This window comes from Candoia aspera, chromosome 2, assembly GCF_035149785.1.
Source record: "Candoia aspera isolate rCanAsp1 chromosome 2, rCanAsp1.hap2, whole genome shotgun sequence".
In the NCBI taxonomy this organism is placed as follows: Eukaryota; Metazoa; Chordata; class Lepidosauria; order Squamata; family Boidae; genus Candoia; species Candoia aspera.
In genome coordinates, this window is record NC_086154.1 from 133,075,183 (window position 1) to 133,093,797 (window position 18,615).

The 18,615-nt window shown below is 39.8% G+C and overlaps 1 protein-coding gene and 1 long non-coding RNA gene across 4 annotated transcripts in view; one reads left to right on the plus strand and one right to left on the minus strand.

The window, feature by feature from the left end:
* The window catches only part of LOC134490564 (uncharacterized), a 259,536-nt gene that overhangs the window by 190,936 nt on the left and 49,985 nt on the right, over positions 1 to 18,615 (plus strand). The window lies entirely within an intron of this gene.
* On the minus strand, positions 1,239 to 15,693 carry CNPY2 (canopy FGF signaling regulator 2). Of its 3 annotated transcripts, XM_063293666.1 has the most exons (7): positions 15,372 to 15,693; positions 13,451 to 13,566; positions 10,461 to 10,576; positions 9,385 to 9,582; positions 7,636 to 7,732; positions 6,367 to 6,417; positions 1,239 to 2,352 (listed from the first exon to the last, which is right to left on the minus strand). In XM_063293666.1, the coding sequence occupies exons 2-7, from the start codon at positions 13,536 to 13,538 to the stop codon at positions 2,309 to 2,311; spliced, it is 594 nt and encodes a 197-aa protein (XP_063149736.1). In that variant the 5' UTR covers positions 13,539 to 13,566; positions 15,372 to 15,693; the 3' UTR covers positions 1,239 to 2,308. The 3 variants fall into 3 exon arrangements, with proteins under 3 accessions (XP_063149736.1, XP_063149735.1, XP_063149737.1); XM_063293665.1 differs by lacking the exon at positions 15,372 to 15,693 and having other exon boundaries at positions 13,451 to 14,105; XM_063293667.1 differs by lacking the exons at positions 6,367 to 6,417; positions 15,372 to 15,693 and having other exon boundaries at positions 13,451 to 13,783.

The window sequence follows — 18,615 nt, forward strand, 5'->3', positions numbered from 1 at the left end:
TTCTCATGCAGCAGACAGGTGACAGAGTGCAGAGTCCTCATGCTGAACCAAAATGTCATTCTAACATTCTAACATAACCCTAACCCTTTTGAAACAGCAAGGGAACCTTGTCCATCTGTAAGTGTGACCTGCTGAACATTTTCTGCCTTAATGAAAATAATGTAAATAAAGACAGAAAATGCAACCAGTTGCTGCTTTTGAGAAGTTTGTGCTTCCCTAAAAAAGGGAATTGGAAGTGATATGGAAGACACTGATTTGGTTCACATTGCATTAAATCATGATTTAACAACTGTTTATTGAATAACCATAGCTGGCCATGTTTGCACAACATATGAAGTCAAAGCCAAACAAATCACTTTATGGCTAAACACTTCATGTGGTCTCTGCCAAAATCATTTTACAGTAATGTACTCAGTGAATTTAAAAAAAACAATCTGCAAAACAATGGCTATTTAGCTCCTGTAAAAGAGGGTAATGTATATTATGATATCTGAGGTTATGGTGCTAACTACTATTGCTTCTTGGTGAAGAAGGCATTTCAGAGTCCTGTGAGCAAAACATTACAGCAGAATCTGCTGAACTAATCATTTTCAGCATGTTTCAAGGAAAAGACAAATTCAGAAAGATCAGCTATGCTGCACCAAACTGTTGCGAAGAAGGAAAGGGTGTTTTGACAAGGAATATTCCCACCTCCTAACACGTATTTCCAAGTCCTAATCACCACAGCTAGAGGCTTGTGTTCATTAGACCCAGTTAGCCCCAAAGAACCATCAAATTTAGGAAACTATCAGAAAATACAGTGGGCTACAATAAGTAACAGCAAGGGGAAAGCTCAATTCTAAACAAAGTTGCTTAAAAATCACAATAATAGCCAAATGACATCCTTTGTCTTAGATAAGTCCTAGAAGACAGGCCAGTGGTATTATTTCGTATTACAGATAGGTAGTTAAAGTTGAAAGAAATAATGGAAGCAAACCAAAGGCTGGGTTCATTTGCAATATGATTTGTTTGGTTTTGGCTTAATATGACATATGAATCCAGCCTGGTTCTGGTGGTTGTTGTGGGGAAAAGGAATATTAGGTATGTTCACCATCTTGAGTTATTTATAAAAATAATAAAGGAGGGATAGAAAATAAATAAATAAAAATAAAATTGTTGTCATAGCAGTGAAGTCAACATGCAGTTGTATTGTAATGCTCTGATGTTCTTTTCAGTTTAAAAAACAACAACACTGCCAATTAGAGTAGGACCCAATTTCAGTTTATTTTCTTGCCATCACTGGAATATATTTTATCCACCTTTGAAAACATATGTTAAAAGAAACTGTTATAAAACATGTAAAAAGGCCTTTGAAGAGTACAATATTTTCCCCATTCCCCAAGTGTCTGATGCTCCCAATCAGATTCCTGAATCTCACATCTCACACACTGGCCTTCGAGCAAGGTAACAGCCAATCTATATAGTCACTTAATAGCCAATAAAAAAGATGGTTGTGTGGTAGCCACTCCATATACAGACTATAGTCACGATTGGCTTGCTATCTGACCTGAATGCTTTGTGCAGAATTTCTGTAATATGCCAATAGCTCCTAGAAGCCACTGCCTGAGGTCAAGTGGCTCTTCACACAACACAGCTGAATCATGTAATAACCAAATGGGCCTCCATATGGCCATCACAAGGATAGTTCACGTTTGTGCTGAAGATGGGGGAGGCTCTATACAATGGTTCTCTCTTTGGCTTTATAATGAGGACATCTAGATAGGTTCTGTTTCTCTTCCTCATTCAGAGAAAGGTTATACAAATGATTGCCCTGCCCCAGATCTTAACAAGATGGGTTCAAGAGCCACAGTGGAATTACAAGATTCTTCTCCTCAAATTCTGGTTTGGAACTGAATCTGGAAATTCTATTGCTGGTTGCCTGAGTCAATCTACAATTCAATTTGCATACAAAGCATTTTTTGTTTAAAAATTAGAACACAGTAACAATGGCTATGCAGTAGGAAAGTGGACTTCGATCCTCAGACAGAAATCCCTCCTTTCCTTTTACAAAAGAAAGAAATCTAATTAGTGTGTGCTTAAAAAAGTCAAATGATGGATCCATCATCTTGTGTTTGCTTCACAAAATTCTATAAAGAAGCTTGTCTTGGGACTTTCTGCTCTCCTCTGAAATACAGTGTTCAGTTTCCAGGGTGTTCTGCATTTTCTCCCAAATTGAAAGACAACGGCTGGGACAACAGGTGCTTGAAAAAAGGGAAACAGTCTACAAAGAATTTGGCAAAGTCTTCTACCAGGTCAGTCAGCCTTTGCTTCACAGTTCATCATGTGGGAGATGTAAGGCGTGGTCACAGAGATCTATAAAAGAAGCATCAGTTCCCATTATTACAAGAACTAGAACTTCCAGCTAGCCAAGATGAGTAGTTCACACTTACCCAATACAATATCAGTAGCAGTTCCCAAGAGAAAATTTAATGATAGTAATTATACTTCCTCTCTACAATCAGCAGTTTTTGAGTTTGAATTACTTTCCAAGCCTGGGCTCACACTATCTCCTAAATCAGTGTTTCTCAACCTTGACAGCTTCCCAATAATTATTTTCAACAATTATATAAACATATTTAGATTTTACTTTGATATTCAATATAACATGCAAGGACACTCCAGCAAGCAAGTATTTAAGATGAAATGTTCCTATTTGCTCCTTTTCTTTGCTCTTATCGTATTTATGCCTGCCTGCCTGCCTGCCTTTCTCCTACCCCAGGTTCTGCTAATAATAAATCAATCCATTTTAAAGCTTACCTCCAAACTCTAATAATGACTCAGATTATTCTCTTAGGACAAGAAGAAAATTCATCAAAAAGGTCTAACATTCACATTCTAATTAATAATTTGTTCCCTAAGCCCATGCCTGCACAATTTATGACCCAGGAATCTTGATGTTCCCTGCATGCCTGCCAGCCATATTTTTTTCCCTGAAAGCCTGGTCTAGCTTAAGAGGCCTACTTACAGTTTTTGTCTGGGCTTCAATGTCGATTTTCTCTTTCATATAGAAAGCTAGATCACTGATGACTCAAGGATTGCCAGAGGATCAAGCAGAGTTTACTGTACTTATGATCTTTCTAATCAGTATGAACATCATGAGTCTAGCCATGCCACGCAACTCCAGGGATTCTGGCAAACTGATTGTACGGACAGATCATCAGGTGAATAGGCAATTGATTTCACTCCACGTCAATTATTAAGGCCACTCCTTCAAGCCAACAGTAGCTGTCACTCTCACCTTGCCACACGTAATAGTATTATATGGCTCTTAAGAATGACTTTCCATAGACTTCCTTCTTTGTCAGGTTTTAGCACAGAAATAAGGATTTGTATGTTAATTTCTTAGCTGGCTGTTACAAAAGACTTATGAAATTGAAATCACAGGCAACGGGAAGTACTACACAGTGTTCTAATGGTCAGAAAAAGGCTGCTGCTCTTTGGCTGTAGCACCGTGGCAAGTTTCCACTCCTCAAACGCAAGAGGGCAAAGGCCAGGTGGAAGCAAGCACAGCCAGATACGCAATCCAAAAATAAGTCAATGTGACAGAAAAAGTCAGTTTCCTAAATGGTGTCTTGGCAACTGGATGTTTGTCACCTCTCTCTCTTAGCCAGGGAAAATACACAGAAGGAAAGAAGAGAAAATAATCTCTTCTACTGGTTTAAGCAGCATATAGTTATTATGAATTTTATTAAGTTTCGAGAGAAAGATAAAAGCTATGAAAAACAAAAAACTACAAAGAATGTTAAGCAGCATATAGTTATAAAAGACAGCAAGCAGTTTTCAATATCCTCCCAATCCAGAGAAAGGTCATAGGACACTGGGTAAACCTCCACTTTGTAAAATCTGTAATGGAGGACCAAAAAGGTGAGGAATCTACTGTTCTCCTGATATTGCTGAACTACAACTTCCAGCATTCTTCTCCAGGGTCATGCTGGCTGGTGTTGCTGGAAAGGCTCCCCAACCCTTATTGTAGATAATTCATAATTTTTTTCTTAGCCCTATTCCAGAGGCAGCAGTTCTATAGGAAAAATATTTTCTTTTCTATTTAATATAGTTGCATATTTTGCAGCCAACAGAGTTAATTTAATTGTAACATGCAAGAACACAGACTCCAGACTTCCCATGAAATAATATAGCTTGGTGTGTCAGGCTAGAATTTGCAATCAGCAAATTAAAAGTATAAATCATTACGTGAAATAGGTTTGCTTATCGTGATTTCAGCCAATATTTGAATTGGAAACCATAATCAGTAGCTATTGCTCTATCTCCAGATTGCCATGTGATGAAACTGAGAACTCCAAAGAGAAAAACAGAGAAAGATTTTAAAGGTATATTCCTTTCTTGCCTTTTTTAAAATAGTAGTTTTATTAAATTATAACAGTGAAAAACTAATACAAACTGAAAAAAATTAAAAGAATAAAAAGAAAAAGTAGAAGGTGCAGAAAAGAAAGAAAAAAGGGGAAAAATAGAAAGAAAAATAGTAATAAAGAAAAAGAAAAGAAATATATAAAGAAGTGACTTCCCAACTTCATCACAAGTATAAACAATTTTAGTAACTTATCACCTTCTCTTAAAATACAGCAAATGATCTATTCTTCCCATATCCCATCTCTTATCTATAAACAAATCCATAAAGCATTGTCATCTCAGTCCTGATGTCAGCAAAAGCCCATTAAGGGTTACCAGAGATAACAACATATCTATTTTAACCTTGATCAAATAAACCAACTTTATATTCTTTCCTTTTACTTCTAACAATCTTCATCTTTAGTCCCATCAAATAATGTCCTAGAACTTGATTTCTTTTCATTTTTTCTTTGTTCCTGCTCACAAAATTCTTCAAAACTTTAACAAGCCTCTTTTGTAAATCCAATAGAAGAAAATTATCCAGGTCACTCTCTTGGTTTGTTGTTTGTATATCCCTTTTAATCATTAAGACATCAGCCGGTTTCTTTTGTATGTCCAGTTTAACAACTTTTACCATGTAATTCTTGTAGCCTGTCATTTTTAAATCCACTTTAAAGTCAGTCTCAATCTTGTCAGATAAAACTTGTTCTTATTCCATAACATCTCTCAAGACATTGGATCTGAAAGGATGGGGAAGAAATGGTGGGCTAAAGACAGCTCCACAAAAAGTGGAGCTGATGACCGCAGGGGAACGAGTAGACCACCTCTTCGATAATTCCTCTCCGGACAAGGAGAGGATGTGAGATTGCCCACCACTGCTCCAGACAGCTGCTCTTCACGAGGAGACTGCAAAATAGTGGTCTCCAGTGGGTTTAGAGCTCTGGGAAACAAGGGAATAGCCATCTTGCTCAAACTGCAGTTGGCGCCTTTGAAAGGACACTAAGTTTGCACACTCCCTTTTCTAAACACTTTCAGAAATTGCTTGTTAACTGCTTTTCAGCTATTAGGAACCTTTGGATCGGCAAGTTTTACAGAACCAGGTGAGTTTCCTTCAATCCTTAGCAAAAGAAGTTTTAAATACAAGTGTATGGACTTTAAAAAAATCTTTTTGGGGGGGAATAAACAGCAAAAGGGTGATTAGAACATTGATTTTGGAAAGTTACAAACGGACTAAGGTTCCAGATAAATTTGAAATAAGATTTTGGAACTAATTATAAAGAATCCTTCCTATGGGAAAATGCTTTTGTTTTGATTTAAAAAAAAACATAGTAAGACTTTAAACACTGGACACCAGAGAGATCTAGAGGGAACTAAAGATTACAATTAAAGAAGAACATTCAAACTCGATTTATAATTACAGAATGAAGCAAAATATTTTAACATTGGACATAATGAAGGATATTTTTGAACACTGGACCCAGAAGTTAATTTTAATAGTGTCCTTTCTTGCCTTGTCATATTCATTTGTATGCTATTGCCTCTCCAAGGACCTCAGGATGGTATAGATGAATTCTTTCTCCTCAACTCAAGGAAGTCTTTATGTTTTACACAACAGGTAAGTCTGACTGAAAGAGAATCACTAGCCCAAAGCTACCAGAGATATTCACAGGCAGAAAGGGATTTGAACTGTTACCATAGCCCTACAAAGAGCTGGTCCTCAGTCTGTTGCAAGCTAGAATTATGACTTGCATTTGAAATGATTACATTTGATGTCTTGTCTGAAATGAAGTGCAGAAGCACAACTATAATATCAGGAGCAGGGACCTTGTTTTCTACTAAGGGATGTCTTCCACCAGGAGGGCCACATCTGGGTTAAAAGCCAGATTCAAAAGTAATCACAGCCAAAACTTTTCTTTTCCTTCTGCCTCATCGTTTGCCCTCTATTCCCCTTTCTGGTAAAGGAGGAATTTTTTCTCTTACCAATGGTCTGAACTACTTGTCTGCAGGAGCCTTTTGAAAGACTGAGGGATGCCATGAATAAAACCAATAACACAAAGTTACAGTTACAATTAAAAGAGGTAGAGGAAATGCAGAGTGATTTTGACTGAAGTAAAATATTGTTTTGGTAGTGGATGAAGAGGGACAAGCAAAGAGCCTCCAGAAGTGAAGAGCATTAAGAATAAAAGCGATGAAATGATTTCAGCTGAAACCCAAGAGAGGAAATGCTGGAAGGAATTTTCTGGAAACAATAGTGATAGGTCTAAAACTGAAAGAAAAAGGAAGCATGAGTGAACAATTACAGGGGATTAATTTGTAAAGATAGCCTGGGAGGGTAGTTGGCAAAATTCTGATTAAGTGGTACAAGATTGACAATCAGCAAGATTGCTATTCAAGGGATATGCAAACCAGATTTTTTTTCTCTTCAGCAGGTCACCGAGAAAGTTATGAAAGTGAGAAAGTTTATTACACATTTGGTGATTTAGAAAAAGCATATAATGTGAACAAGCTTGAATTATGCAATGTTTTGTTGGTTACTGAATACAAAAATAAGTGTTAAAGAAGTACATTGAGATGGTTAGGTCATACAGAGAAAATGAATGAGGATTCAGTCACAAAAAAAAATATGAAGAAAGAGGAAGGAAAAGACAGGAAACTCATGATTGGATGGAGCTGAAGAGATCCTGAAAAACAGAGAAGTGAGAAGTTTAAAGAACAAAAGACAACATATGAAGCAGTGTATGTATGTGATTGTAGTAACAGTAGTAGTGTTTTTATTTCATATGTACTTATACCTAAGAGCAGTACAAAGGGATAATAATAAAAATTTCAGAACTATTCTGAAAAACAGAGAAATACTCTTCTAGCATCTACCATCCAAAATATTTTCAAAGTATTTTTATAACATTTTAAAGTTAAGTCAGCTAACCAATGAACCCTTTGACATACATCCCACCTTTCATTAAGGAGCTCCAGGCAGTGTACAAAAGGTTCTCTTCTTCTATCTTCCCTACAATGACCACCCTATAAGGTAGGATGAGCTGAGAAAATGACTGCCCAAAGACACCCAGGGAGCTTCCAGGCTGTGGGTGGACTGTACCCTTTTTAAACTGATCAGCATGCTTTTAATTTGCCAATCAGCAAAAGACACTGCAGACAAGTTCCTGTCTAATGTGCCACACAGATGGTCAAATAAAGCTATGACAGACCATATCTTTTTAATCTTGACCGTTCTACCGATTCTGTGCTTACCTGTTCGTTTACTGCATAGCCGGTCCTTGACATTTTCTGCCTCGTGGGAAAAGAATTCTATGAGCTCATCTTCGTACTCTTCAGCTATATGTTCACACTGTGAGGAGAACCAAGGAACTCAACTGAGCAGCTTTTTCATACCTCTGCTTCTTATTCCCCCAGGTCTACTGGCCAGGCCAACTCTAAAGCCCAGTAAGGCTAGACCAACCCAACCCAAGGCAATTGTCACAACTCTCTCCTTCTGCCAAACTGCACTAGAGAGAAAACACAGTTCATCAGGAAGAAGGGGAGATGATCAATTGGCATAATACAGCTTGTTCTTTTCAGAAGCCATGAACAGGTTATTCTGAGGACATCTTCTTTCTGGACACAATCCCATTCACTATATGTGGAAGTCAAATATGTATGTCTTCACATCTCTCCAAATTTCCCTCAACAAACAGAATGATCACAGGAACACATGAGTAATAGGACTGTGCATGCTTTGAAAACGATTTGGAGAAGGTGCTTCAGCACACAAGGTCACTAGTGCAGCATTTCCTTAAAGCAGCTGTGTCATTTTTCAGGCTTCCACACAGGTGTTACGTTAAGGACACAGCCACCTTAATGAGTTGGCTTATTAAAGCAGCTATATAATTTTCAATCCTAAAAGGCACAGCTGTGTTAAAGAGGTGCTATGCTCTTATATTTTATGAAGCAATTTTTTTGAAGCAGGCAGAGCTCCTCATTTGCCAGCCCTACACTTGAGCAATGCTGAGAAAAAGAAGACAGACAATCATGTAGCTCTTGATTTAAGCAAGGAAAACATTTCCAAAGCTTTAGAAGCAGAAAGGAAGGGAGATGGCACTCTCATTTTCTAAAGCTTCCCCTAAGATATACTTGTATTTTCATAGGGCAACTTTGCATGTGAACCACAGACTACCATGGAGTTCAGCAATATCTTAGAAATCAGTGTTGTCTTCGTTTATCCTTCTGGGTGTTTCTTCTATTATGTTATGCTTGTGATGCATAGTCTTTGATGGAGGAACTATCTGTTTTGCTTCCTCAATGTATCTTGCATAGCATACAATCAGAATTTGGCTGTAACTATAAAATTTTAACTAGCATGTCAGCTGTTTGTTACCATAACCAATCACTACTAAGCTGTCATAGGAGGAAAACTGAGTTAGTCTATGGTGAGAGAAAATTAGAAGGAGCCTGATAGCATCTTTTCCAACTAACAAATTTATTAAAATGCATATGCTTTCATGAGCTGCACTCACTTCATCAAATGCATAAATAGGTAGACTGATATAAAATTTAAACTGGGGTGAGGTGGAGAACAGTTATGCAGATGCAGAACATGTGAGAAAGATTACTTTATCAATGAAGAATTGCAGTGTGTTAAAAACCCATTGTGTCTCTTGAGACCTTCCGAGATTGCTTGAAATCTTTTGCTGTATGCAAGTTCAACAATTTTTCACTAAGTTGTGACGCTTATCTCTCAATAGCAGTTGCTGGTGAAGTTGAACATGGAGCTGAATAACTACTCCAAGGAATGTTTGCACTTATATCTTACTTGTCTTACTTACTTACAGATTACTTGTAGGTATCTGTCCACTCTTAGAACAGAATAATGAACTAAAAATGCCTCTGTTCCGATCTAGTATGGCTCTTGTATTCTACAGAAAAGCAATATATCACAATTAGGAGCATCTAAAAGAAAGGTAATCTTTTTCCTAACCCGACGATGCCTTCTGGATCACTTACTGCAAACTTCAATCTTGATGTCACATCACCATCAAATTTAGTTTCAGAAAGATCCATCTTGGTCCCATCAAAGGAGATCACTCTCACGTAGTTCTTCCTGTGAGTTGAAGGCTCCACCTTCTCACCATAGTTATTCATGTTCTCACAGATATGCTCCAACAGTTCTGTCAGGTGAGCCTCAGATCTGGCATAAGGCACCTAACAGCAAATTAATACCTCCTGTTAAACAGGTAACAGAAGCCCTCCCTGTCTTCATCATAGACAACTGTAAATCCCTTTTCTCTCTGGCACAGGAGGTACAGTGTATGATCTGTAAACATCAGAAAACTATCACAAATGCCACAGAAGAATGATTAATCATCATGTACTTCACAAATAAAATTATGTCCAAACTTTTATATCTTCAAATAACAGACTGACAAAGAAAACAGTGTAGTACCAATAGCAAAGTTTGGGACCCCTGCTATGGTACTAGAGTAGTCACCTACACACCCACCCACCATTTTTGAATCCTGTATAACTCTTAGTTTTCCTCAACGTTCCAAACAATGGAGCAATGCTCCAGGGGTTTGGATTTACTTTTCCAAGAAGAAGAATCAATGGGCCTTCTTTTTAGTTTTGAGAAAGCATACATGGCCACCTTTTCATACAACTGTTTAAGGGTGGAGGCTAGATTTTACTTATTACTATTTTTGCAGCTTTGTTTTCAATAGACAATGGACCAGTAAATTTTAATCCACTTACTATGTTTTGATTGAAGGTTACTATATGTTGTTTACAATATGATATAATCTACAGTTATTGGATGGTGCCCCAACATTTTCAGCAATATTAAGAGATAAAAAGTTCTTAATTATATTGTTCACAATATGTTGGGTATGACACTGCCATAATACAGGTGAGAAATCAGAATGGAAAAAAACTCTGAATACTTCATCTCTTTCATCAGAAATTTAAATCTTAATTTTTCCCTCTCACATGAGCTTTTTAACTGTTTCACAGTTCTCCCATCTCAGCAATTATAATGGAAGTTTTCAAAGATTCAACTAATCTATGTCAACTACAGAATATATTACCTCTACTACGGACTGGCTTCCATCAGGGTTAATGCGGAAGGAACCTATTTGGATAGTTTTTTTCGGATCTACTTGAGATATTTCCCATTCCAGCTCATCCACCAGAGCCCGGCATGCTAAAAGCAAACATCACTTAGGAATCAATACTAATGAGAGGATTATTTATGAAGAATAATACAGTCAGATATGAAACAGTTAAGGGACAATTTTAGTAAGTATTTTCCACACTGAACGTATGTGTATATAATGCAAGGATTCACTATTTTCATTTTTTGTGCTGGATTGAGTCACCAGGTCTTTTATAAACCTATAATCACAGCTGAAGATCTCAGCAAAAGAACAAAGGACAGTAAATTAGTGTTAGCAAGTTCAGATTAACTAAATTTCAGAGCAGCTTTCCCTTCTCATTAGTTGTCAGTCATGTAGCCATCTGTCCCATTTTAACCCTTCTTTTTCTTCTTTCTAGCTTGCCATCACTCAGGCATTAACTCCATGATTTCTCTCTGAACACCCTTCAACATTTGGCAGCTGAACAAATGCATTATTTAAAACACAGCATGCTGCAGATGGAACCATGCCAAGGGACTGTGGCTATGTCTAGTAACAATTTATTTAGTAGTATCTAAGCAGAGAATTTACAGGCTATGTCAGACAAGGAGATATAAAGAGCAAGAAACAGGTTGGATTGCCAAATTCTACTTTGCTTTCAGTACCAGTAGCAGCAGTATTATTATTATATCTATATATTAGTCAAAGGTGGTGAACATACCTAATACCCTGCCTCCTACTTTCCCTACAACAACAACCCTGTAGGTTGGGTTGGGCTGAGAGAGAGTGACTGGCCCAAAGCCACCCAGCTAGCTTTCATGACTAAGGGAGACCTAGAACTCACTGTCTCCTGGTTTCTAGGCCAGCACCATCACCACTATACCAGACAAAGCAAGTTCCTTTTCCTACTCTTCTCCACCACTTATAAGCAAGCAGGATTACAACAGGTACTGCTTCAAATCAGGAGCTAGCAATCCAAGACATAAGGAATAGCAGGAGAAGGATGGTGTTAATATGATCCCTTCCTGAAGGTATTTTCTAGGATAGGCCCAATAATCTCTCTTCTCAAGTTCAAAAGAATACTTCTGTGTGTAAGTAGAACTAAGCAACCTATAGCTCTCCAAAATACTTCTGTGTGTAGGTAGAACTAAGCAACCTATAGCTCTCTATTGCAAAACATCAGTTCCCAGCTCCGGCCTGCCTGGTTAAGAGGAAATGTTTGGTTGAGGTCCAAATATCTAGAGGTTGAGAAGTTTGAGAAACACTGGACTATGTTAACCTCAGCTGAGGAATGGCAAAGATGAATAGCATAAAGTGTCCAGTATGCAGCCAACTACTACCAATGACATGCAGTTCTGTTGTTAATTCCCACCACTGGCACTCTCTTGGGTTGCACCCTCAAACAGCTGTTATTTGGAAGCCAGTTCTCAGCAGCCTTTTCACATGGGCCATGCATTTGAATTAATGCCAATCATTTAGTCTGCAATGAAAAGTGGTGAAGTCCTTCTGCGATTAGATGGGAAAGACCCTTGTCTGAGGTGTGCATAAGGCTTTGGTGAAGAAGAATTTATCTAAGTGAAGGAAAGCAAGGCCTGAAGGGTAAATTCTACTAGCCCTGCCAAGTAAATTCATTCCAGCATAAGTGGAGACATAAGGCACAAGTAGGCTGACCATACATCCCGTTTTGAACAGGACAGTCCCATTTTTTAACATTTCCCGACCATCTCATTGTTTTAATATAAATGTCAGTTTTGTCCCATTTTTTAAAAACGTTGGAGCCGTTATTGGGAAAAAGCAGGGAAAAAAATTGAAATTGAAAAGGAGGCTGACTTGGCAGTAGTTCTCAATCCGGTGGGAAACCCAGAGTGGCAACCACAGGAACAGCTGATTGGCGGTAAGCAAGAGGAAGAGTCGCTGCCACCAATCAATGCAGTGGAAGACGGTCGGAAGAGCGCGCCCAGCAGAAAAGAAGCCGATTGGCTCTCAGGCCAAAATGGCGGGAAGAAAATAAAATAAAAGGGCACGCCAGAGACAACCGTTCACTAGACTCCTCCATTCCTGTCCTCTCGTTCCAGTTCACCGCTACCCTCAGCCCTGCTGCACTTCTCCAGCCTCCTGCCGCCTCATTCCTATCCTCCCGTCCCAGCTCACCACCACCCTCAGCCCTCCTGCAACCTCTCCGCCCAACGCCACCCCTGCATCAGCCTCTCTGGACCCAACCATTGCCACACCTCCCCCTCCTGCATCTTCCCAGCTTACTGTTGATAACCTTTTTTATCGTCTTTTTCTTGAATACGGAATATTACATAAGTTTAACCCCGTCCCGTTTTGCCATCCCAATGTCCCATTTTTGTCTCAAGGAAATATAGTCAGCCTAGGCACAAGGCTTTTTAATCCTTTCCTTTCAGTAGGTGGCAACAGTGATTGTAGCTTAATATGCATGTTAACTATTCAGTCATAAGATATGGGCAGAAGACCTTTACTAATGCATTCACTTAACTATCTCAGCTGCTGGTCCATGTGCAAATAGCTGAAGTGCATGTTTGTATAAGAAGAGATATAGCGTTTGCTGCAAAAAAAGTGACATGCATACCAAATGAAGTTTTTTAGGACAAGAGAGAACTCCAGGGACCATGAGAAGCTGCTGAGAGCTAGACTAAACCCCTGTGCCATCCTTCTCCACCTTCTATTGTAAGGTCTTGATTCAACCTTCTATATCCAGGTAATGAGAGAGGAAAACACACACAAACAAGCAACTTATCTCTTCACTCAAAAATATAATTCAACCTAGCAGCCCTAGTACTCCTCAGTAGCCAATGTGGAAACATTTTCCCAAAGGTGCACATTTTAAAAGCCACTGTGAAATTTTTCTGTTTTAAAATGCTTAAGAACTCTACCAACCCATTGTTAATTAGATTAATTTTTAAAATAGCTTAGTTTACCTCCACAGCGGAGATCTTGGCTCTTCTGGGTGCAAACACTACTCAATAGCAATAAGAGGCAGACAGTGCTTGAAATCCAGTCATTCATCTTTCTAGGTATGGGCAAGCACCACAACCTGCATATAAAGTCAGATGTTAAGTGCAAGACTGCATGAATGCTCTTTTGAGGTGGACCATCAAACCCAAAAGCAAGCTTCTGCAAGGCCTCAGAATCTCATCATCATCTCACAAAGCACAAGTATATGCATGAGCTAAAACACCAGCAGACCAATGCCCCTGCCCAGTCAGACTGTAGTAAAATTCACTGTACGAAGCTGCATCGTGAAAGGTAGCATTTAGTCACTGAGTTCAGGTTCAGAATACAAAGTACCTTTTGTGCAACCAGCCCAAAGGCAGCAGTTAGAACTGCAGGTTCCCAGATACTTGCCTGTTTTTAACTACAGTAAAATGTTTGCTAGCTTGCTGTACTTTCTTTAGAGAATCAAACTCACAGTAATCCCTCTCTGATATATGCCTAACATATAAAAGAAAAATAAAGGACAAAACATGGAAAATATGGTAAACTGTTAAACTGTTTCCAAATAGAATAGGCAACAGAGCCCATGAATGGTTATATTCATGCTTATCAAACTGATTACATGCTAGCAGAGGATGATCCAGAACACACCTCAACTACTAAACATTACTGGATTTTCAAATTAAATCCTTTATTCTTTCTTGATTTATTTATTGATTTCTATAGTCATGGGAATTTTTCAGTTCCCATGATGCCCTCTGTAAGCTCCTAACCACCAAACTTCCAGAACCTCACAGTATCCTATATTGAAACACCCCTAAAAACAAGTTCCAAAATAGAACTACACCAGTTCAGATGCACATGTAAGGGACTGCATTTTTGCAATGTGGAGGAAAGAAGCATAACACGGAGACAGCAAGATTTCTTAGGAATGTTTTATTTCTACACACAAATTCTTTTTTACGTTTTTTTTTAATTGGGGACGCTGAAAAGTGCATTCCGAAGTGTAACTGGTGAGTCCTAAACCTAAAAGCTGTTACTTGCAATTTTAGGCTTGTACTATTAATTTAGCTTGATAGAAATGTCTGGTTATGCATTCAGTAAAAGGCAGAGTTGAATCATACACGTAGCTTGACTGTCACACTCAAGGGCAAATTAAATTCTCACCACCAAGCTTGGCAATCCTAGTATACATTTTAATCTAGTAACACGAGGAAAGGTATTAAACAGGCATTGCAGGCAAGTAGAAAAAGTATATTAAGGGAAGCGTAGACATCGTGATCATTTGACACAAAAGTGGCAAATGATCGATGTTTAGTAGGTATTCCTTAATACCTTTTGCCACTTTTGTTCCGTTTTAACAGCAATTCTATCTTTAATTTTCCTCCAACACTCTGAAAATATTACCCTTACACTTGTATTCTAGGAGGGATAGTCCGTATCAGTGTTTTTCCCTAGAGATTTAGATAATTCCTATTAGCCTCAACCAGCATGCCGAAGAGACCGGATGAAATTTGCAATCTAACATCTCCCTCGAAATTCGAGTTGAGGAAGCGATCCTCATGTATTTACAACAGAAGCACCCCTTATATACGTATAGAAGCCACTCAGTATTCCAACTACTCTGCATATGTTATCTCAACGACCTTTATGACAACAACCCTTAAAGACAGGCCATTATTATTCGCCCCCACTTTGCAAATAGGAAGCCAAGCTTTAGAGCCCGCCGCCTTGCCAAAGGCATTCGGTGCACTGCGTGGCAGAGCCGAATTCGGAACCAGAAACTTCCTAGTTCCTACTCTTACTCGCTCCAGTACGCCAACCTGTAGATGCTGCCCGCTATTACTCCTCCCTAAATTACGTGCCCCGTTTCCGAGTTCTCTGCTCCCGCTGCTTAGCTCTCACCAGCATCCCGCACAGCAGAACCCTCACGTACTCGAATCCCGAACTCAGTGCCGGCTAAAGCGCTTTCCCAGTCTTCTCTCCCGGGTGGCTAACGTCCGCCTGTTTTTCTGCCCAAACTAATTTCATTTCCTCGGTCGCACTCGGAAACAGCGACCTCCCAATACCTGCTCCGCTCTTCTTTTTTCAACACCCATTTCTAAGACGCTGAGAACGGCCACTTTTAAACTCAGGCGCTCCCAAGCCGACTCATTCTCGCAAAAGGACCCTTCAAGGCCCCCCGGCCCACGTGGCGAACAAAGCGGCAAGGTGGCGGTGACAGGCGGGGTTTGACTGGAAAAGGGCTGTAGGTTGAAGGGCGACGGGGGGCGTGCCCAGACCTCCGCAAAGCATGGGCCTAGATAAGCCCCGCCTCCTTAACTGCTGATTTTTCTCTCCGGGAAAAACGGAAAGGATGGCTTGTTGTTTATTTGTTTAGTCGCTTCCGACTCTTCGTGACTTCATGGACCAGCCCACGCCAGAGCTTCCTGTCGGTCGTCAACACCCCCAGCTCCCTCAGGGACGATTCCGTCACCTCTAGAATATCATCCATCCACCTTGCCCTTGGTCGGCCCCTCTTCCTTTTGCCCTCCACTCTCCCTAGCATCAGCACCTTCTCCAGGGTGTCCTGTCTTCTCATTATGTGGCCAAAGTATTTCAGTTTGGCCTTTAATATCATTCCCTCAAGTGAGCAGTCTGGCTTGATTTCCTGGAGGATGGACTGGTTGGATCTTCTTGCAGTCCAAGGCACTCTCAGAATTTTCCTCCAACACCACAGTTCAAAGGCATTTATCTTCCTTCGCTCAGCCTTCCTTATGGTCCAGCTCTCGCAGCCATATGTTACTACGGGGAACACCATTGCTTTAACTATGCGGACCTTTGTTGCCAGTGTGATGTCTCTGCTCTTAACTATTTTATCGAGATTTGTCATTGCTCTTCTTCCAAGGATTAAGCGTCTTCTGATTTCCTGACTGCAGTCAGCATCTGCAGTAATCTTCGCACCTAGGAATACAAAGTCTTTCACTGCTTCTACATTTTCTCCCTCTATTTGCCAGTTATCAATCAAGCTGGTTGCCATAATCTTGGTTTTTTTGAGGTTTAGCTGCAAACCAGCTTTTGCACTTTCTTCTTTCACCTTCATCATAAGGCTCCTCAGTTCCTCTTCGCTTTCAGCCATCAAAGTGGTATCATCTGCGTATCTGAGATTGTTAATGTTTCTTCCAGCAATTTTAACTTCAGCCTTGGATTCCTCAAGCCCAGCTTGTCGCATGATGTGTTCTGCGTACAAGTTGAATAGGTACGGTGAGAGGATACAGCCCTGCCGTACTCCTTTCCCAATCTTAAACCAGTCTGTTGTTCCGTGGTCTGTTCTTACTGTTGCTACTTGGTTGTTATACAGATTCTTCAGGAGGCATACAAGATGACTTGGTATCCCCATACCTCTAAGAACTTGCCACAATTTGTTATGGTCCACACAGTCAAAGGCTTTAGAATAGTCAATAAAACAGAAATAGATCTTTTTCTGAAACTCCCTGGCTTTTTCCATTATCCAGCGGATATTGGCAATTTGGTCTCTAGTTCCTCTGCCTTTTCTAAACCCAGCTTGTACATCTGGCAATTCTCGCTCCATGAACTGCTGAAGTCTACCTTGCAGGATCTTGAGCATTACCTTACTGGCATGTGAAATGAGTGCCACTGTTCGATAGTTTGAACATTCTTTAGTGTTTCCCTTTTTTGGTATGGGGATATAAATTGATTTTTTCCAGTCTGATGGCCATTCTTGTGTTTTCCAAATTTGCTGGCATATAGCATGCATTACCTTGACAGCATCATCTTGCAAGATTTTGAACAGTTCAGCTGGGATGCCGTCGTCTCCTGTTGCCTTGTTATTAGCAATGCTTCTTAAGGCCCATTCAACCTCACTCTTCAGGATGTCTGGCTCTAGCTCACTGACCACACCGTCAAAGCTATCCCCGATATTGTTATCTTTCCTATACAGGTCTTCTGTATATTCTTGCCACCTTTTCTTGATCTCTTCTTTTTCTGTTAGGTCCTTGCCATCTTTGTTTTTGATCATACCCATTTTTGCCTGGAATTTACCTCCGATGTTTCTAATTTTCTGGAAGAGGTCTCTTGTCCTTCCTATTCTATTGTCTTCTTCCACTTCTGCGCATTGCTTGTTTAAAAATAATTCCTTATCTCTTCTGGCTAACCTCTGGAATTTTGCATTTAATTGGGCATATCTCCCCCTATCACTGTTGCCTTTTGCTTTCCTTCTTTCTTGGGCTACTTCTAGTGTCTCAGCAGACAGCCATTTTGCCTTCTTGGTTTTCTCTTTCTTTGGGATGTATTTTGTTGCTGCCTCCTGAACAATGCTGCCAACTTCTGTCCAGAGTTCTTCCGGGACCCTATCTACTAAGTCCAGTCCCTTAAATCTATTCTTCACCTCCACTGCATATTCCTTAGGAATATTAGTGAGCTCATATCTAGCTGATCTGTGGGTCTTCCCTAATCTCTTTAGTCTGATCCTAAATTGTGCAAGAAGAAGTTCGTGATCTGAACTACAGTCAGCTCCAGGCCTTGTTTTTACCGACTGTACAGATGTCCACCACCTTTGGCTGCAAAGGATGTAATCAATCTGATTTCGGTGTTGTCCATCTGGTGAAGTCCATGTATAAAGCCGTCTCTTAGGTTGTTGGAAGAGAGTGTTTGTTATGCAGAGTGAATTGTCTTGGCAAAATTCTATCAGCCTATGTCCTGCTTCATTTTGTTCTCCCAGGCCATACTTACCTGTAATTCGAGGTGTCATTTGACTGCCCACCTTAGCATTCCAGTCTCCTGTGATGAAAATAACATCTCTTTTAGGCGTGTTGTCCAGTAGGTGCTGCAGATCCTCATAGAACTGCTCTACTTCAGCTTCTTCAGCATTTGTGGTTGGGGCGTATATTTGGATCACTGTGATGTTAGATGGCTTGCCCTGAATTCGAATTGAGATCATTCTGTCGTTTTTTGGGTTGTATCCAAGCACTGCTTTAGCCACTTTACTATTAATTATGGATGGCTTAGGCGATGCATATCTGCTGGTCTGTGGTTGCATGAGTCACCGGCAGGTGGAGAAAGCTGGTGCGACTATTATCGCAGCCCCTATCTGCACTCATAGCCACCTGCATAACTATAATATCAAATGAAGTTATTATTTAGGTTCCAG

Bases quoted from the DNA above. Each gene is read 5' to 3' on its own strand.
- CNPY2 (XM_063293666.1), bottom strand. From the start codon at position 13,538: ATGAATGACTGGATTTCAAGCACTGTCTGCCTCTTATTGCTATTGAGT. The intron at 9,583-10,460 runs GTAATATATTCT...ATTTGCTGTTAG, and splicing joins GAAGCCAGTCCGTAGTAGAG to GTGCCTTATGCCAGATCTGA. The intron at 6,418-7,635 runs GTAAGCACAGAA...TTTTATTCATGG, and splicing joins GCTATGCAGTAAACGAACAG to CATCCCTCAGTCTTTCAAAA.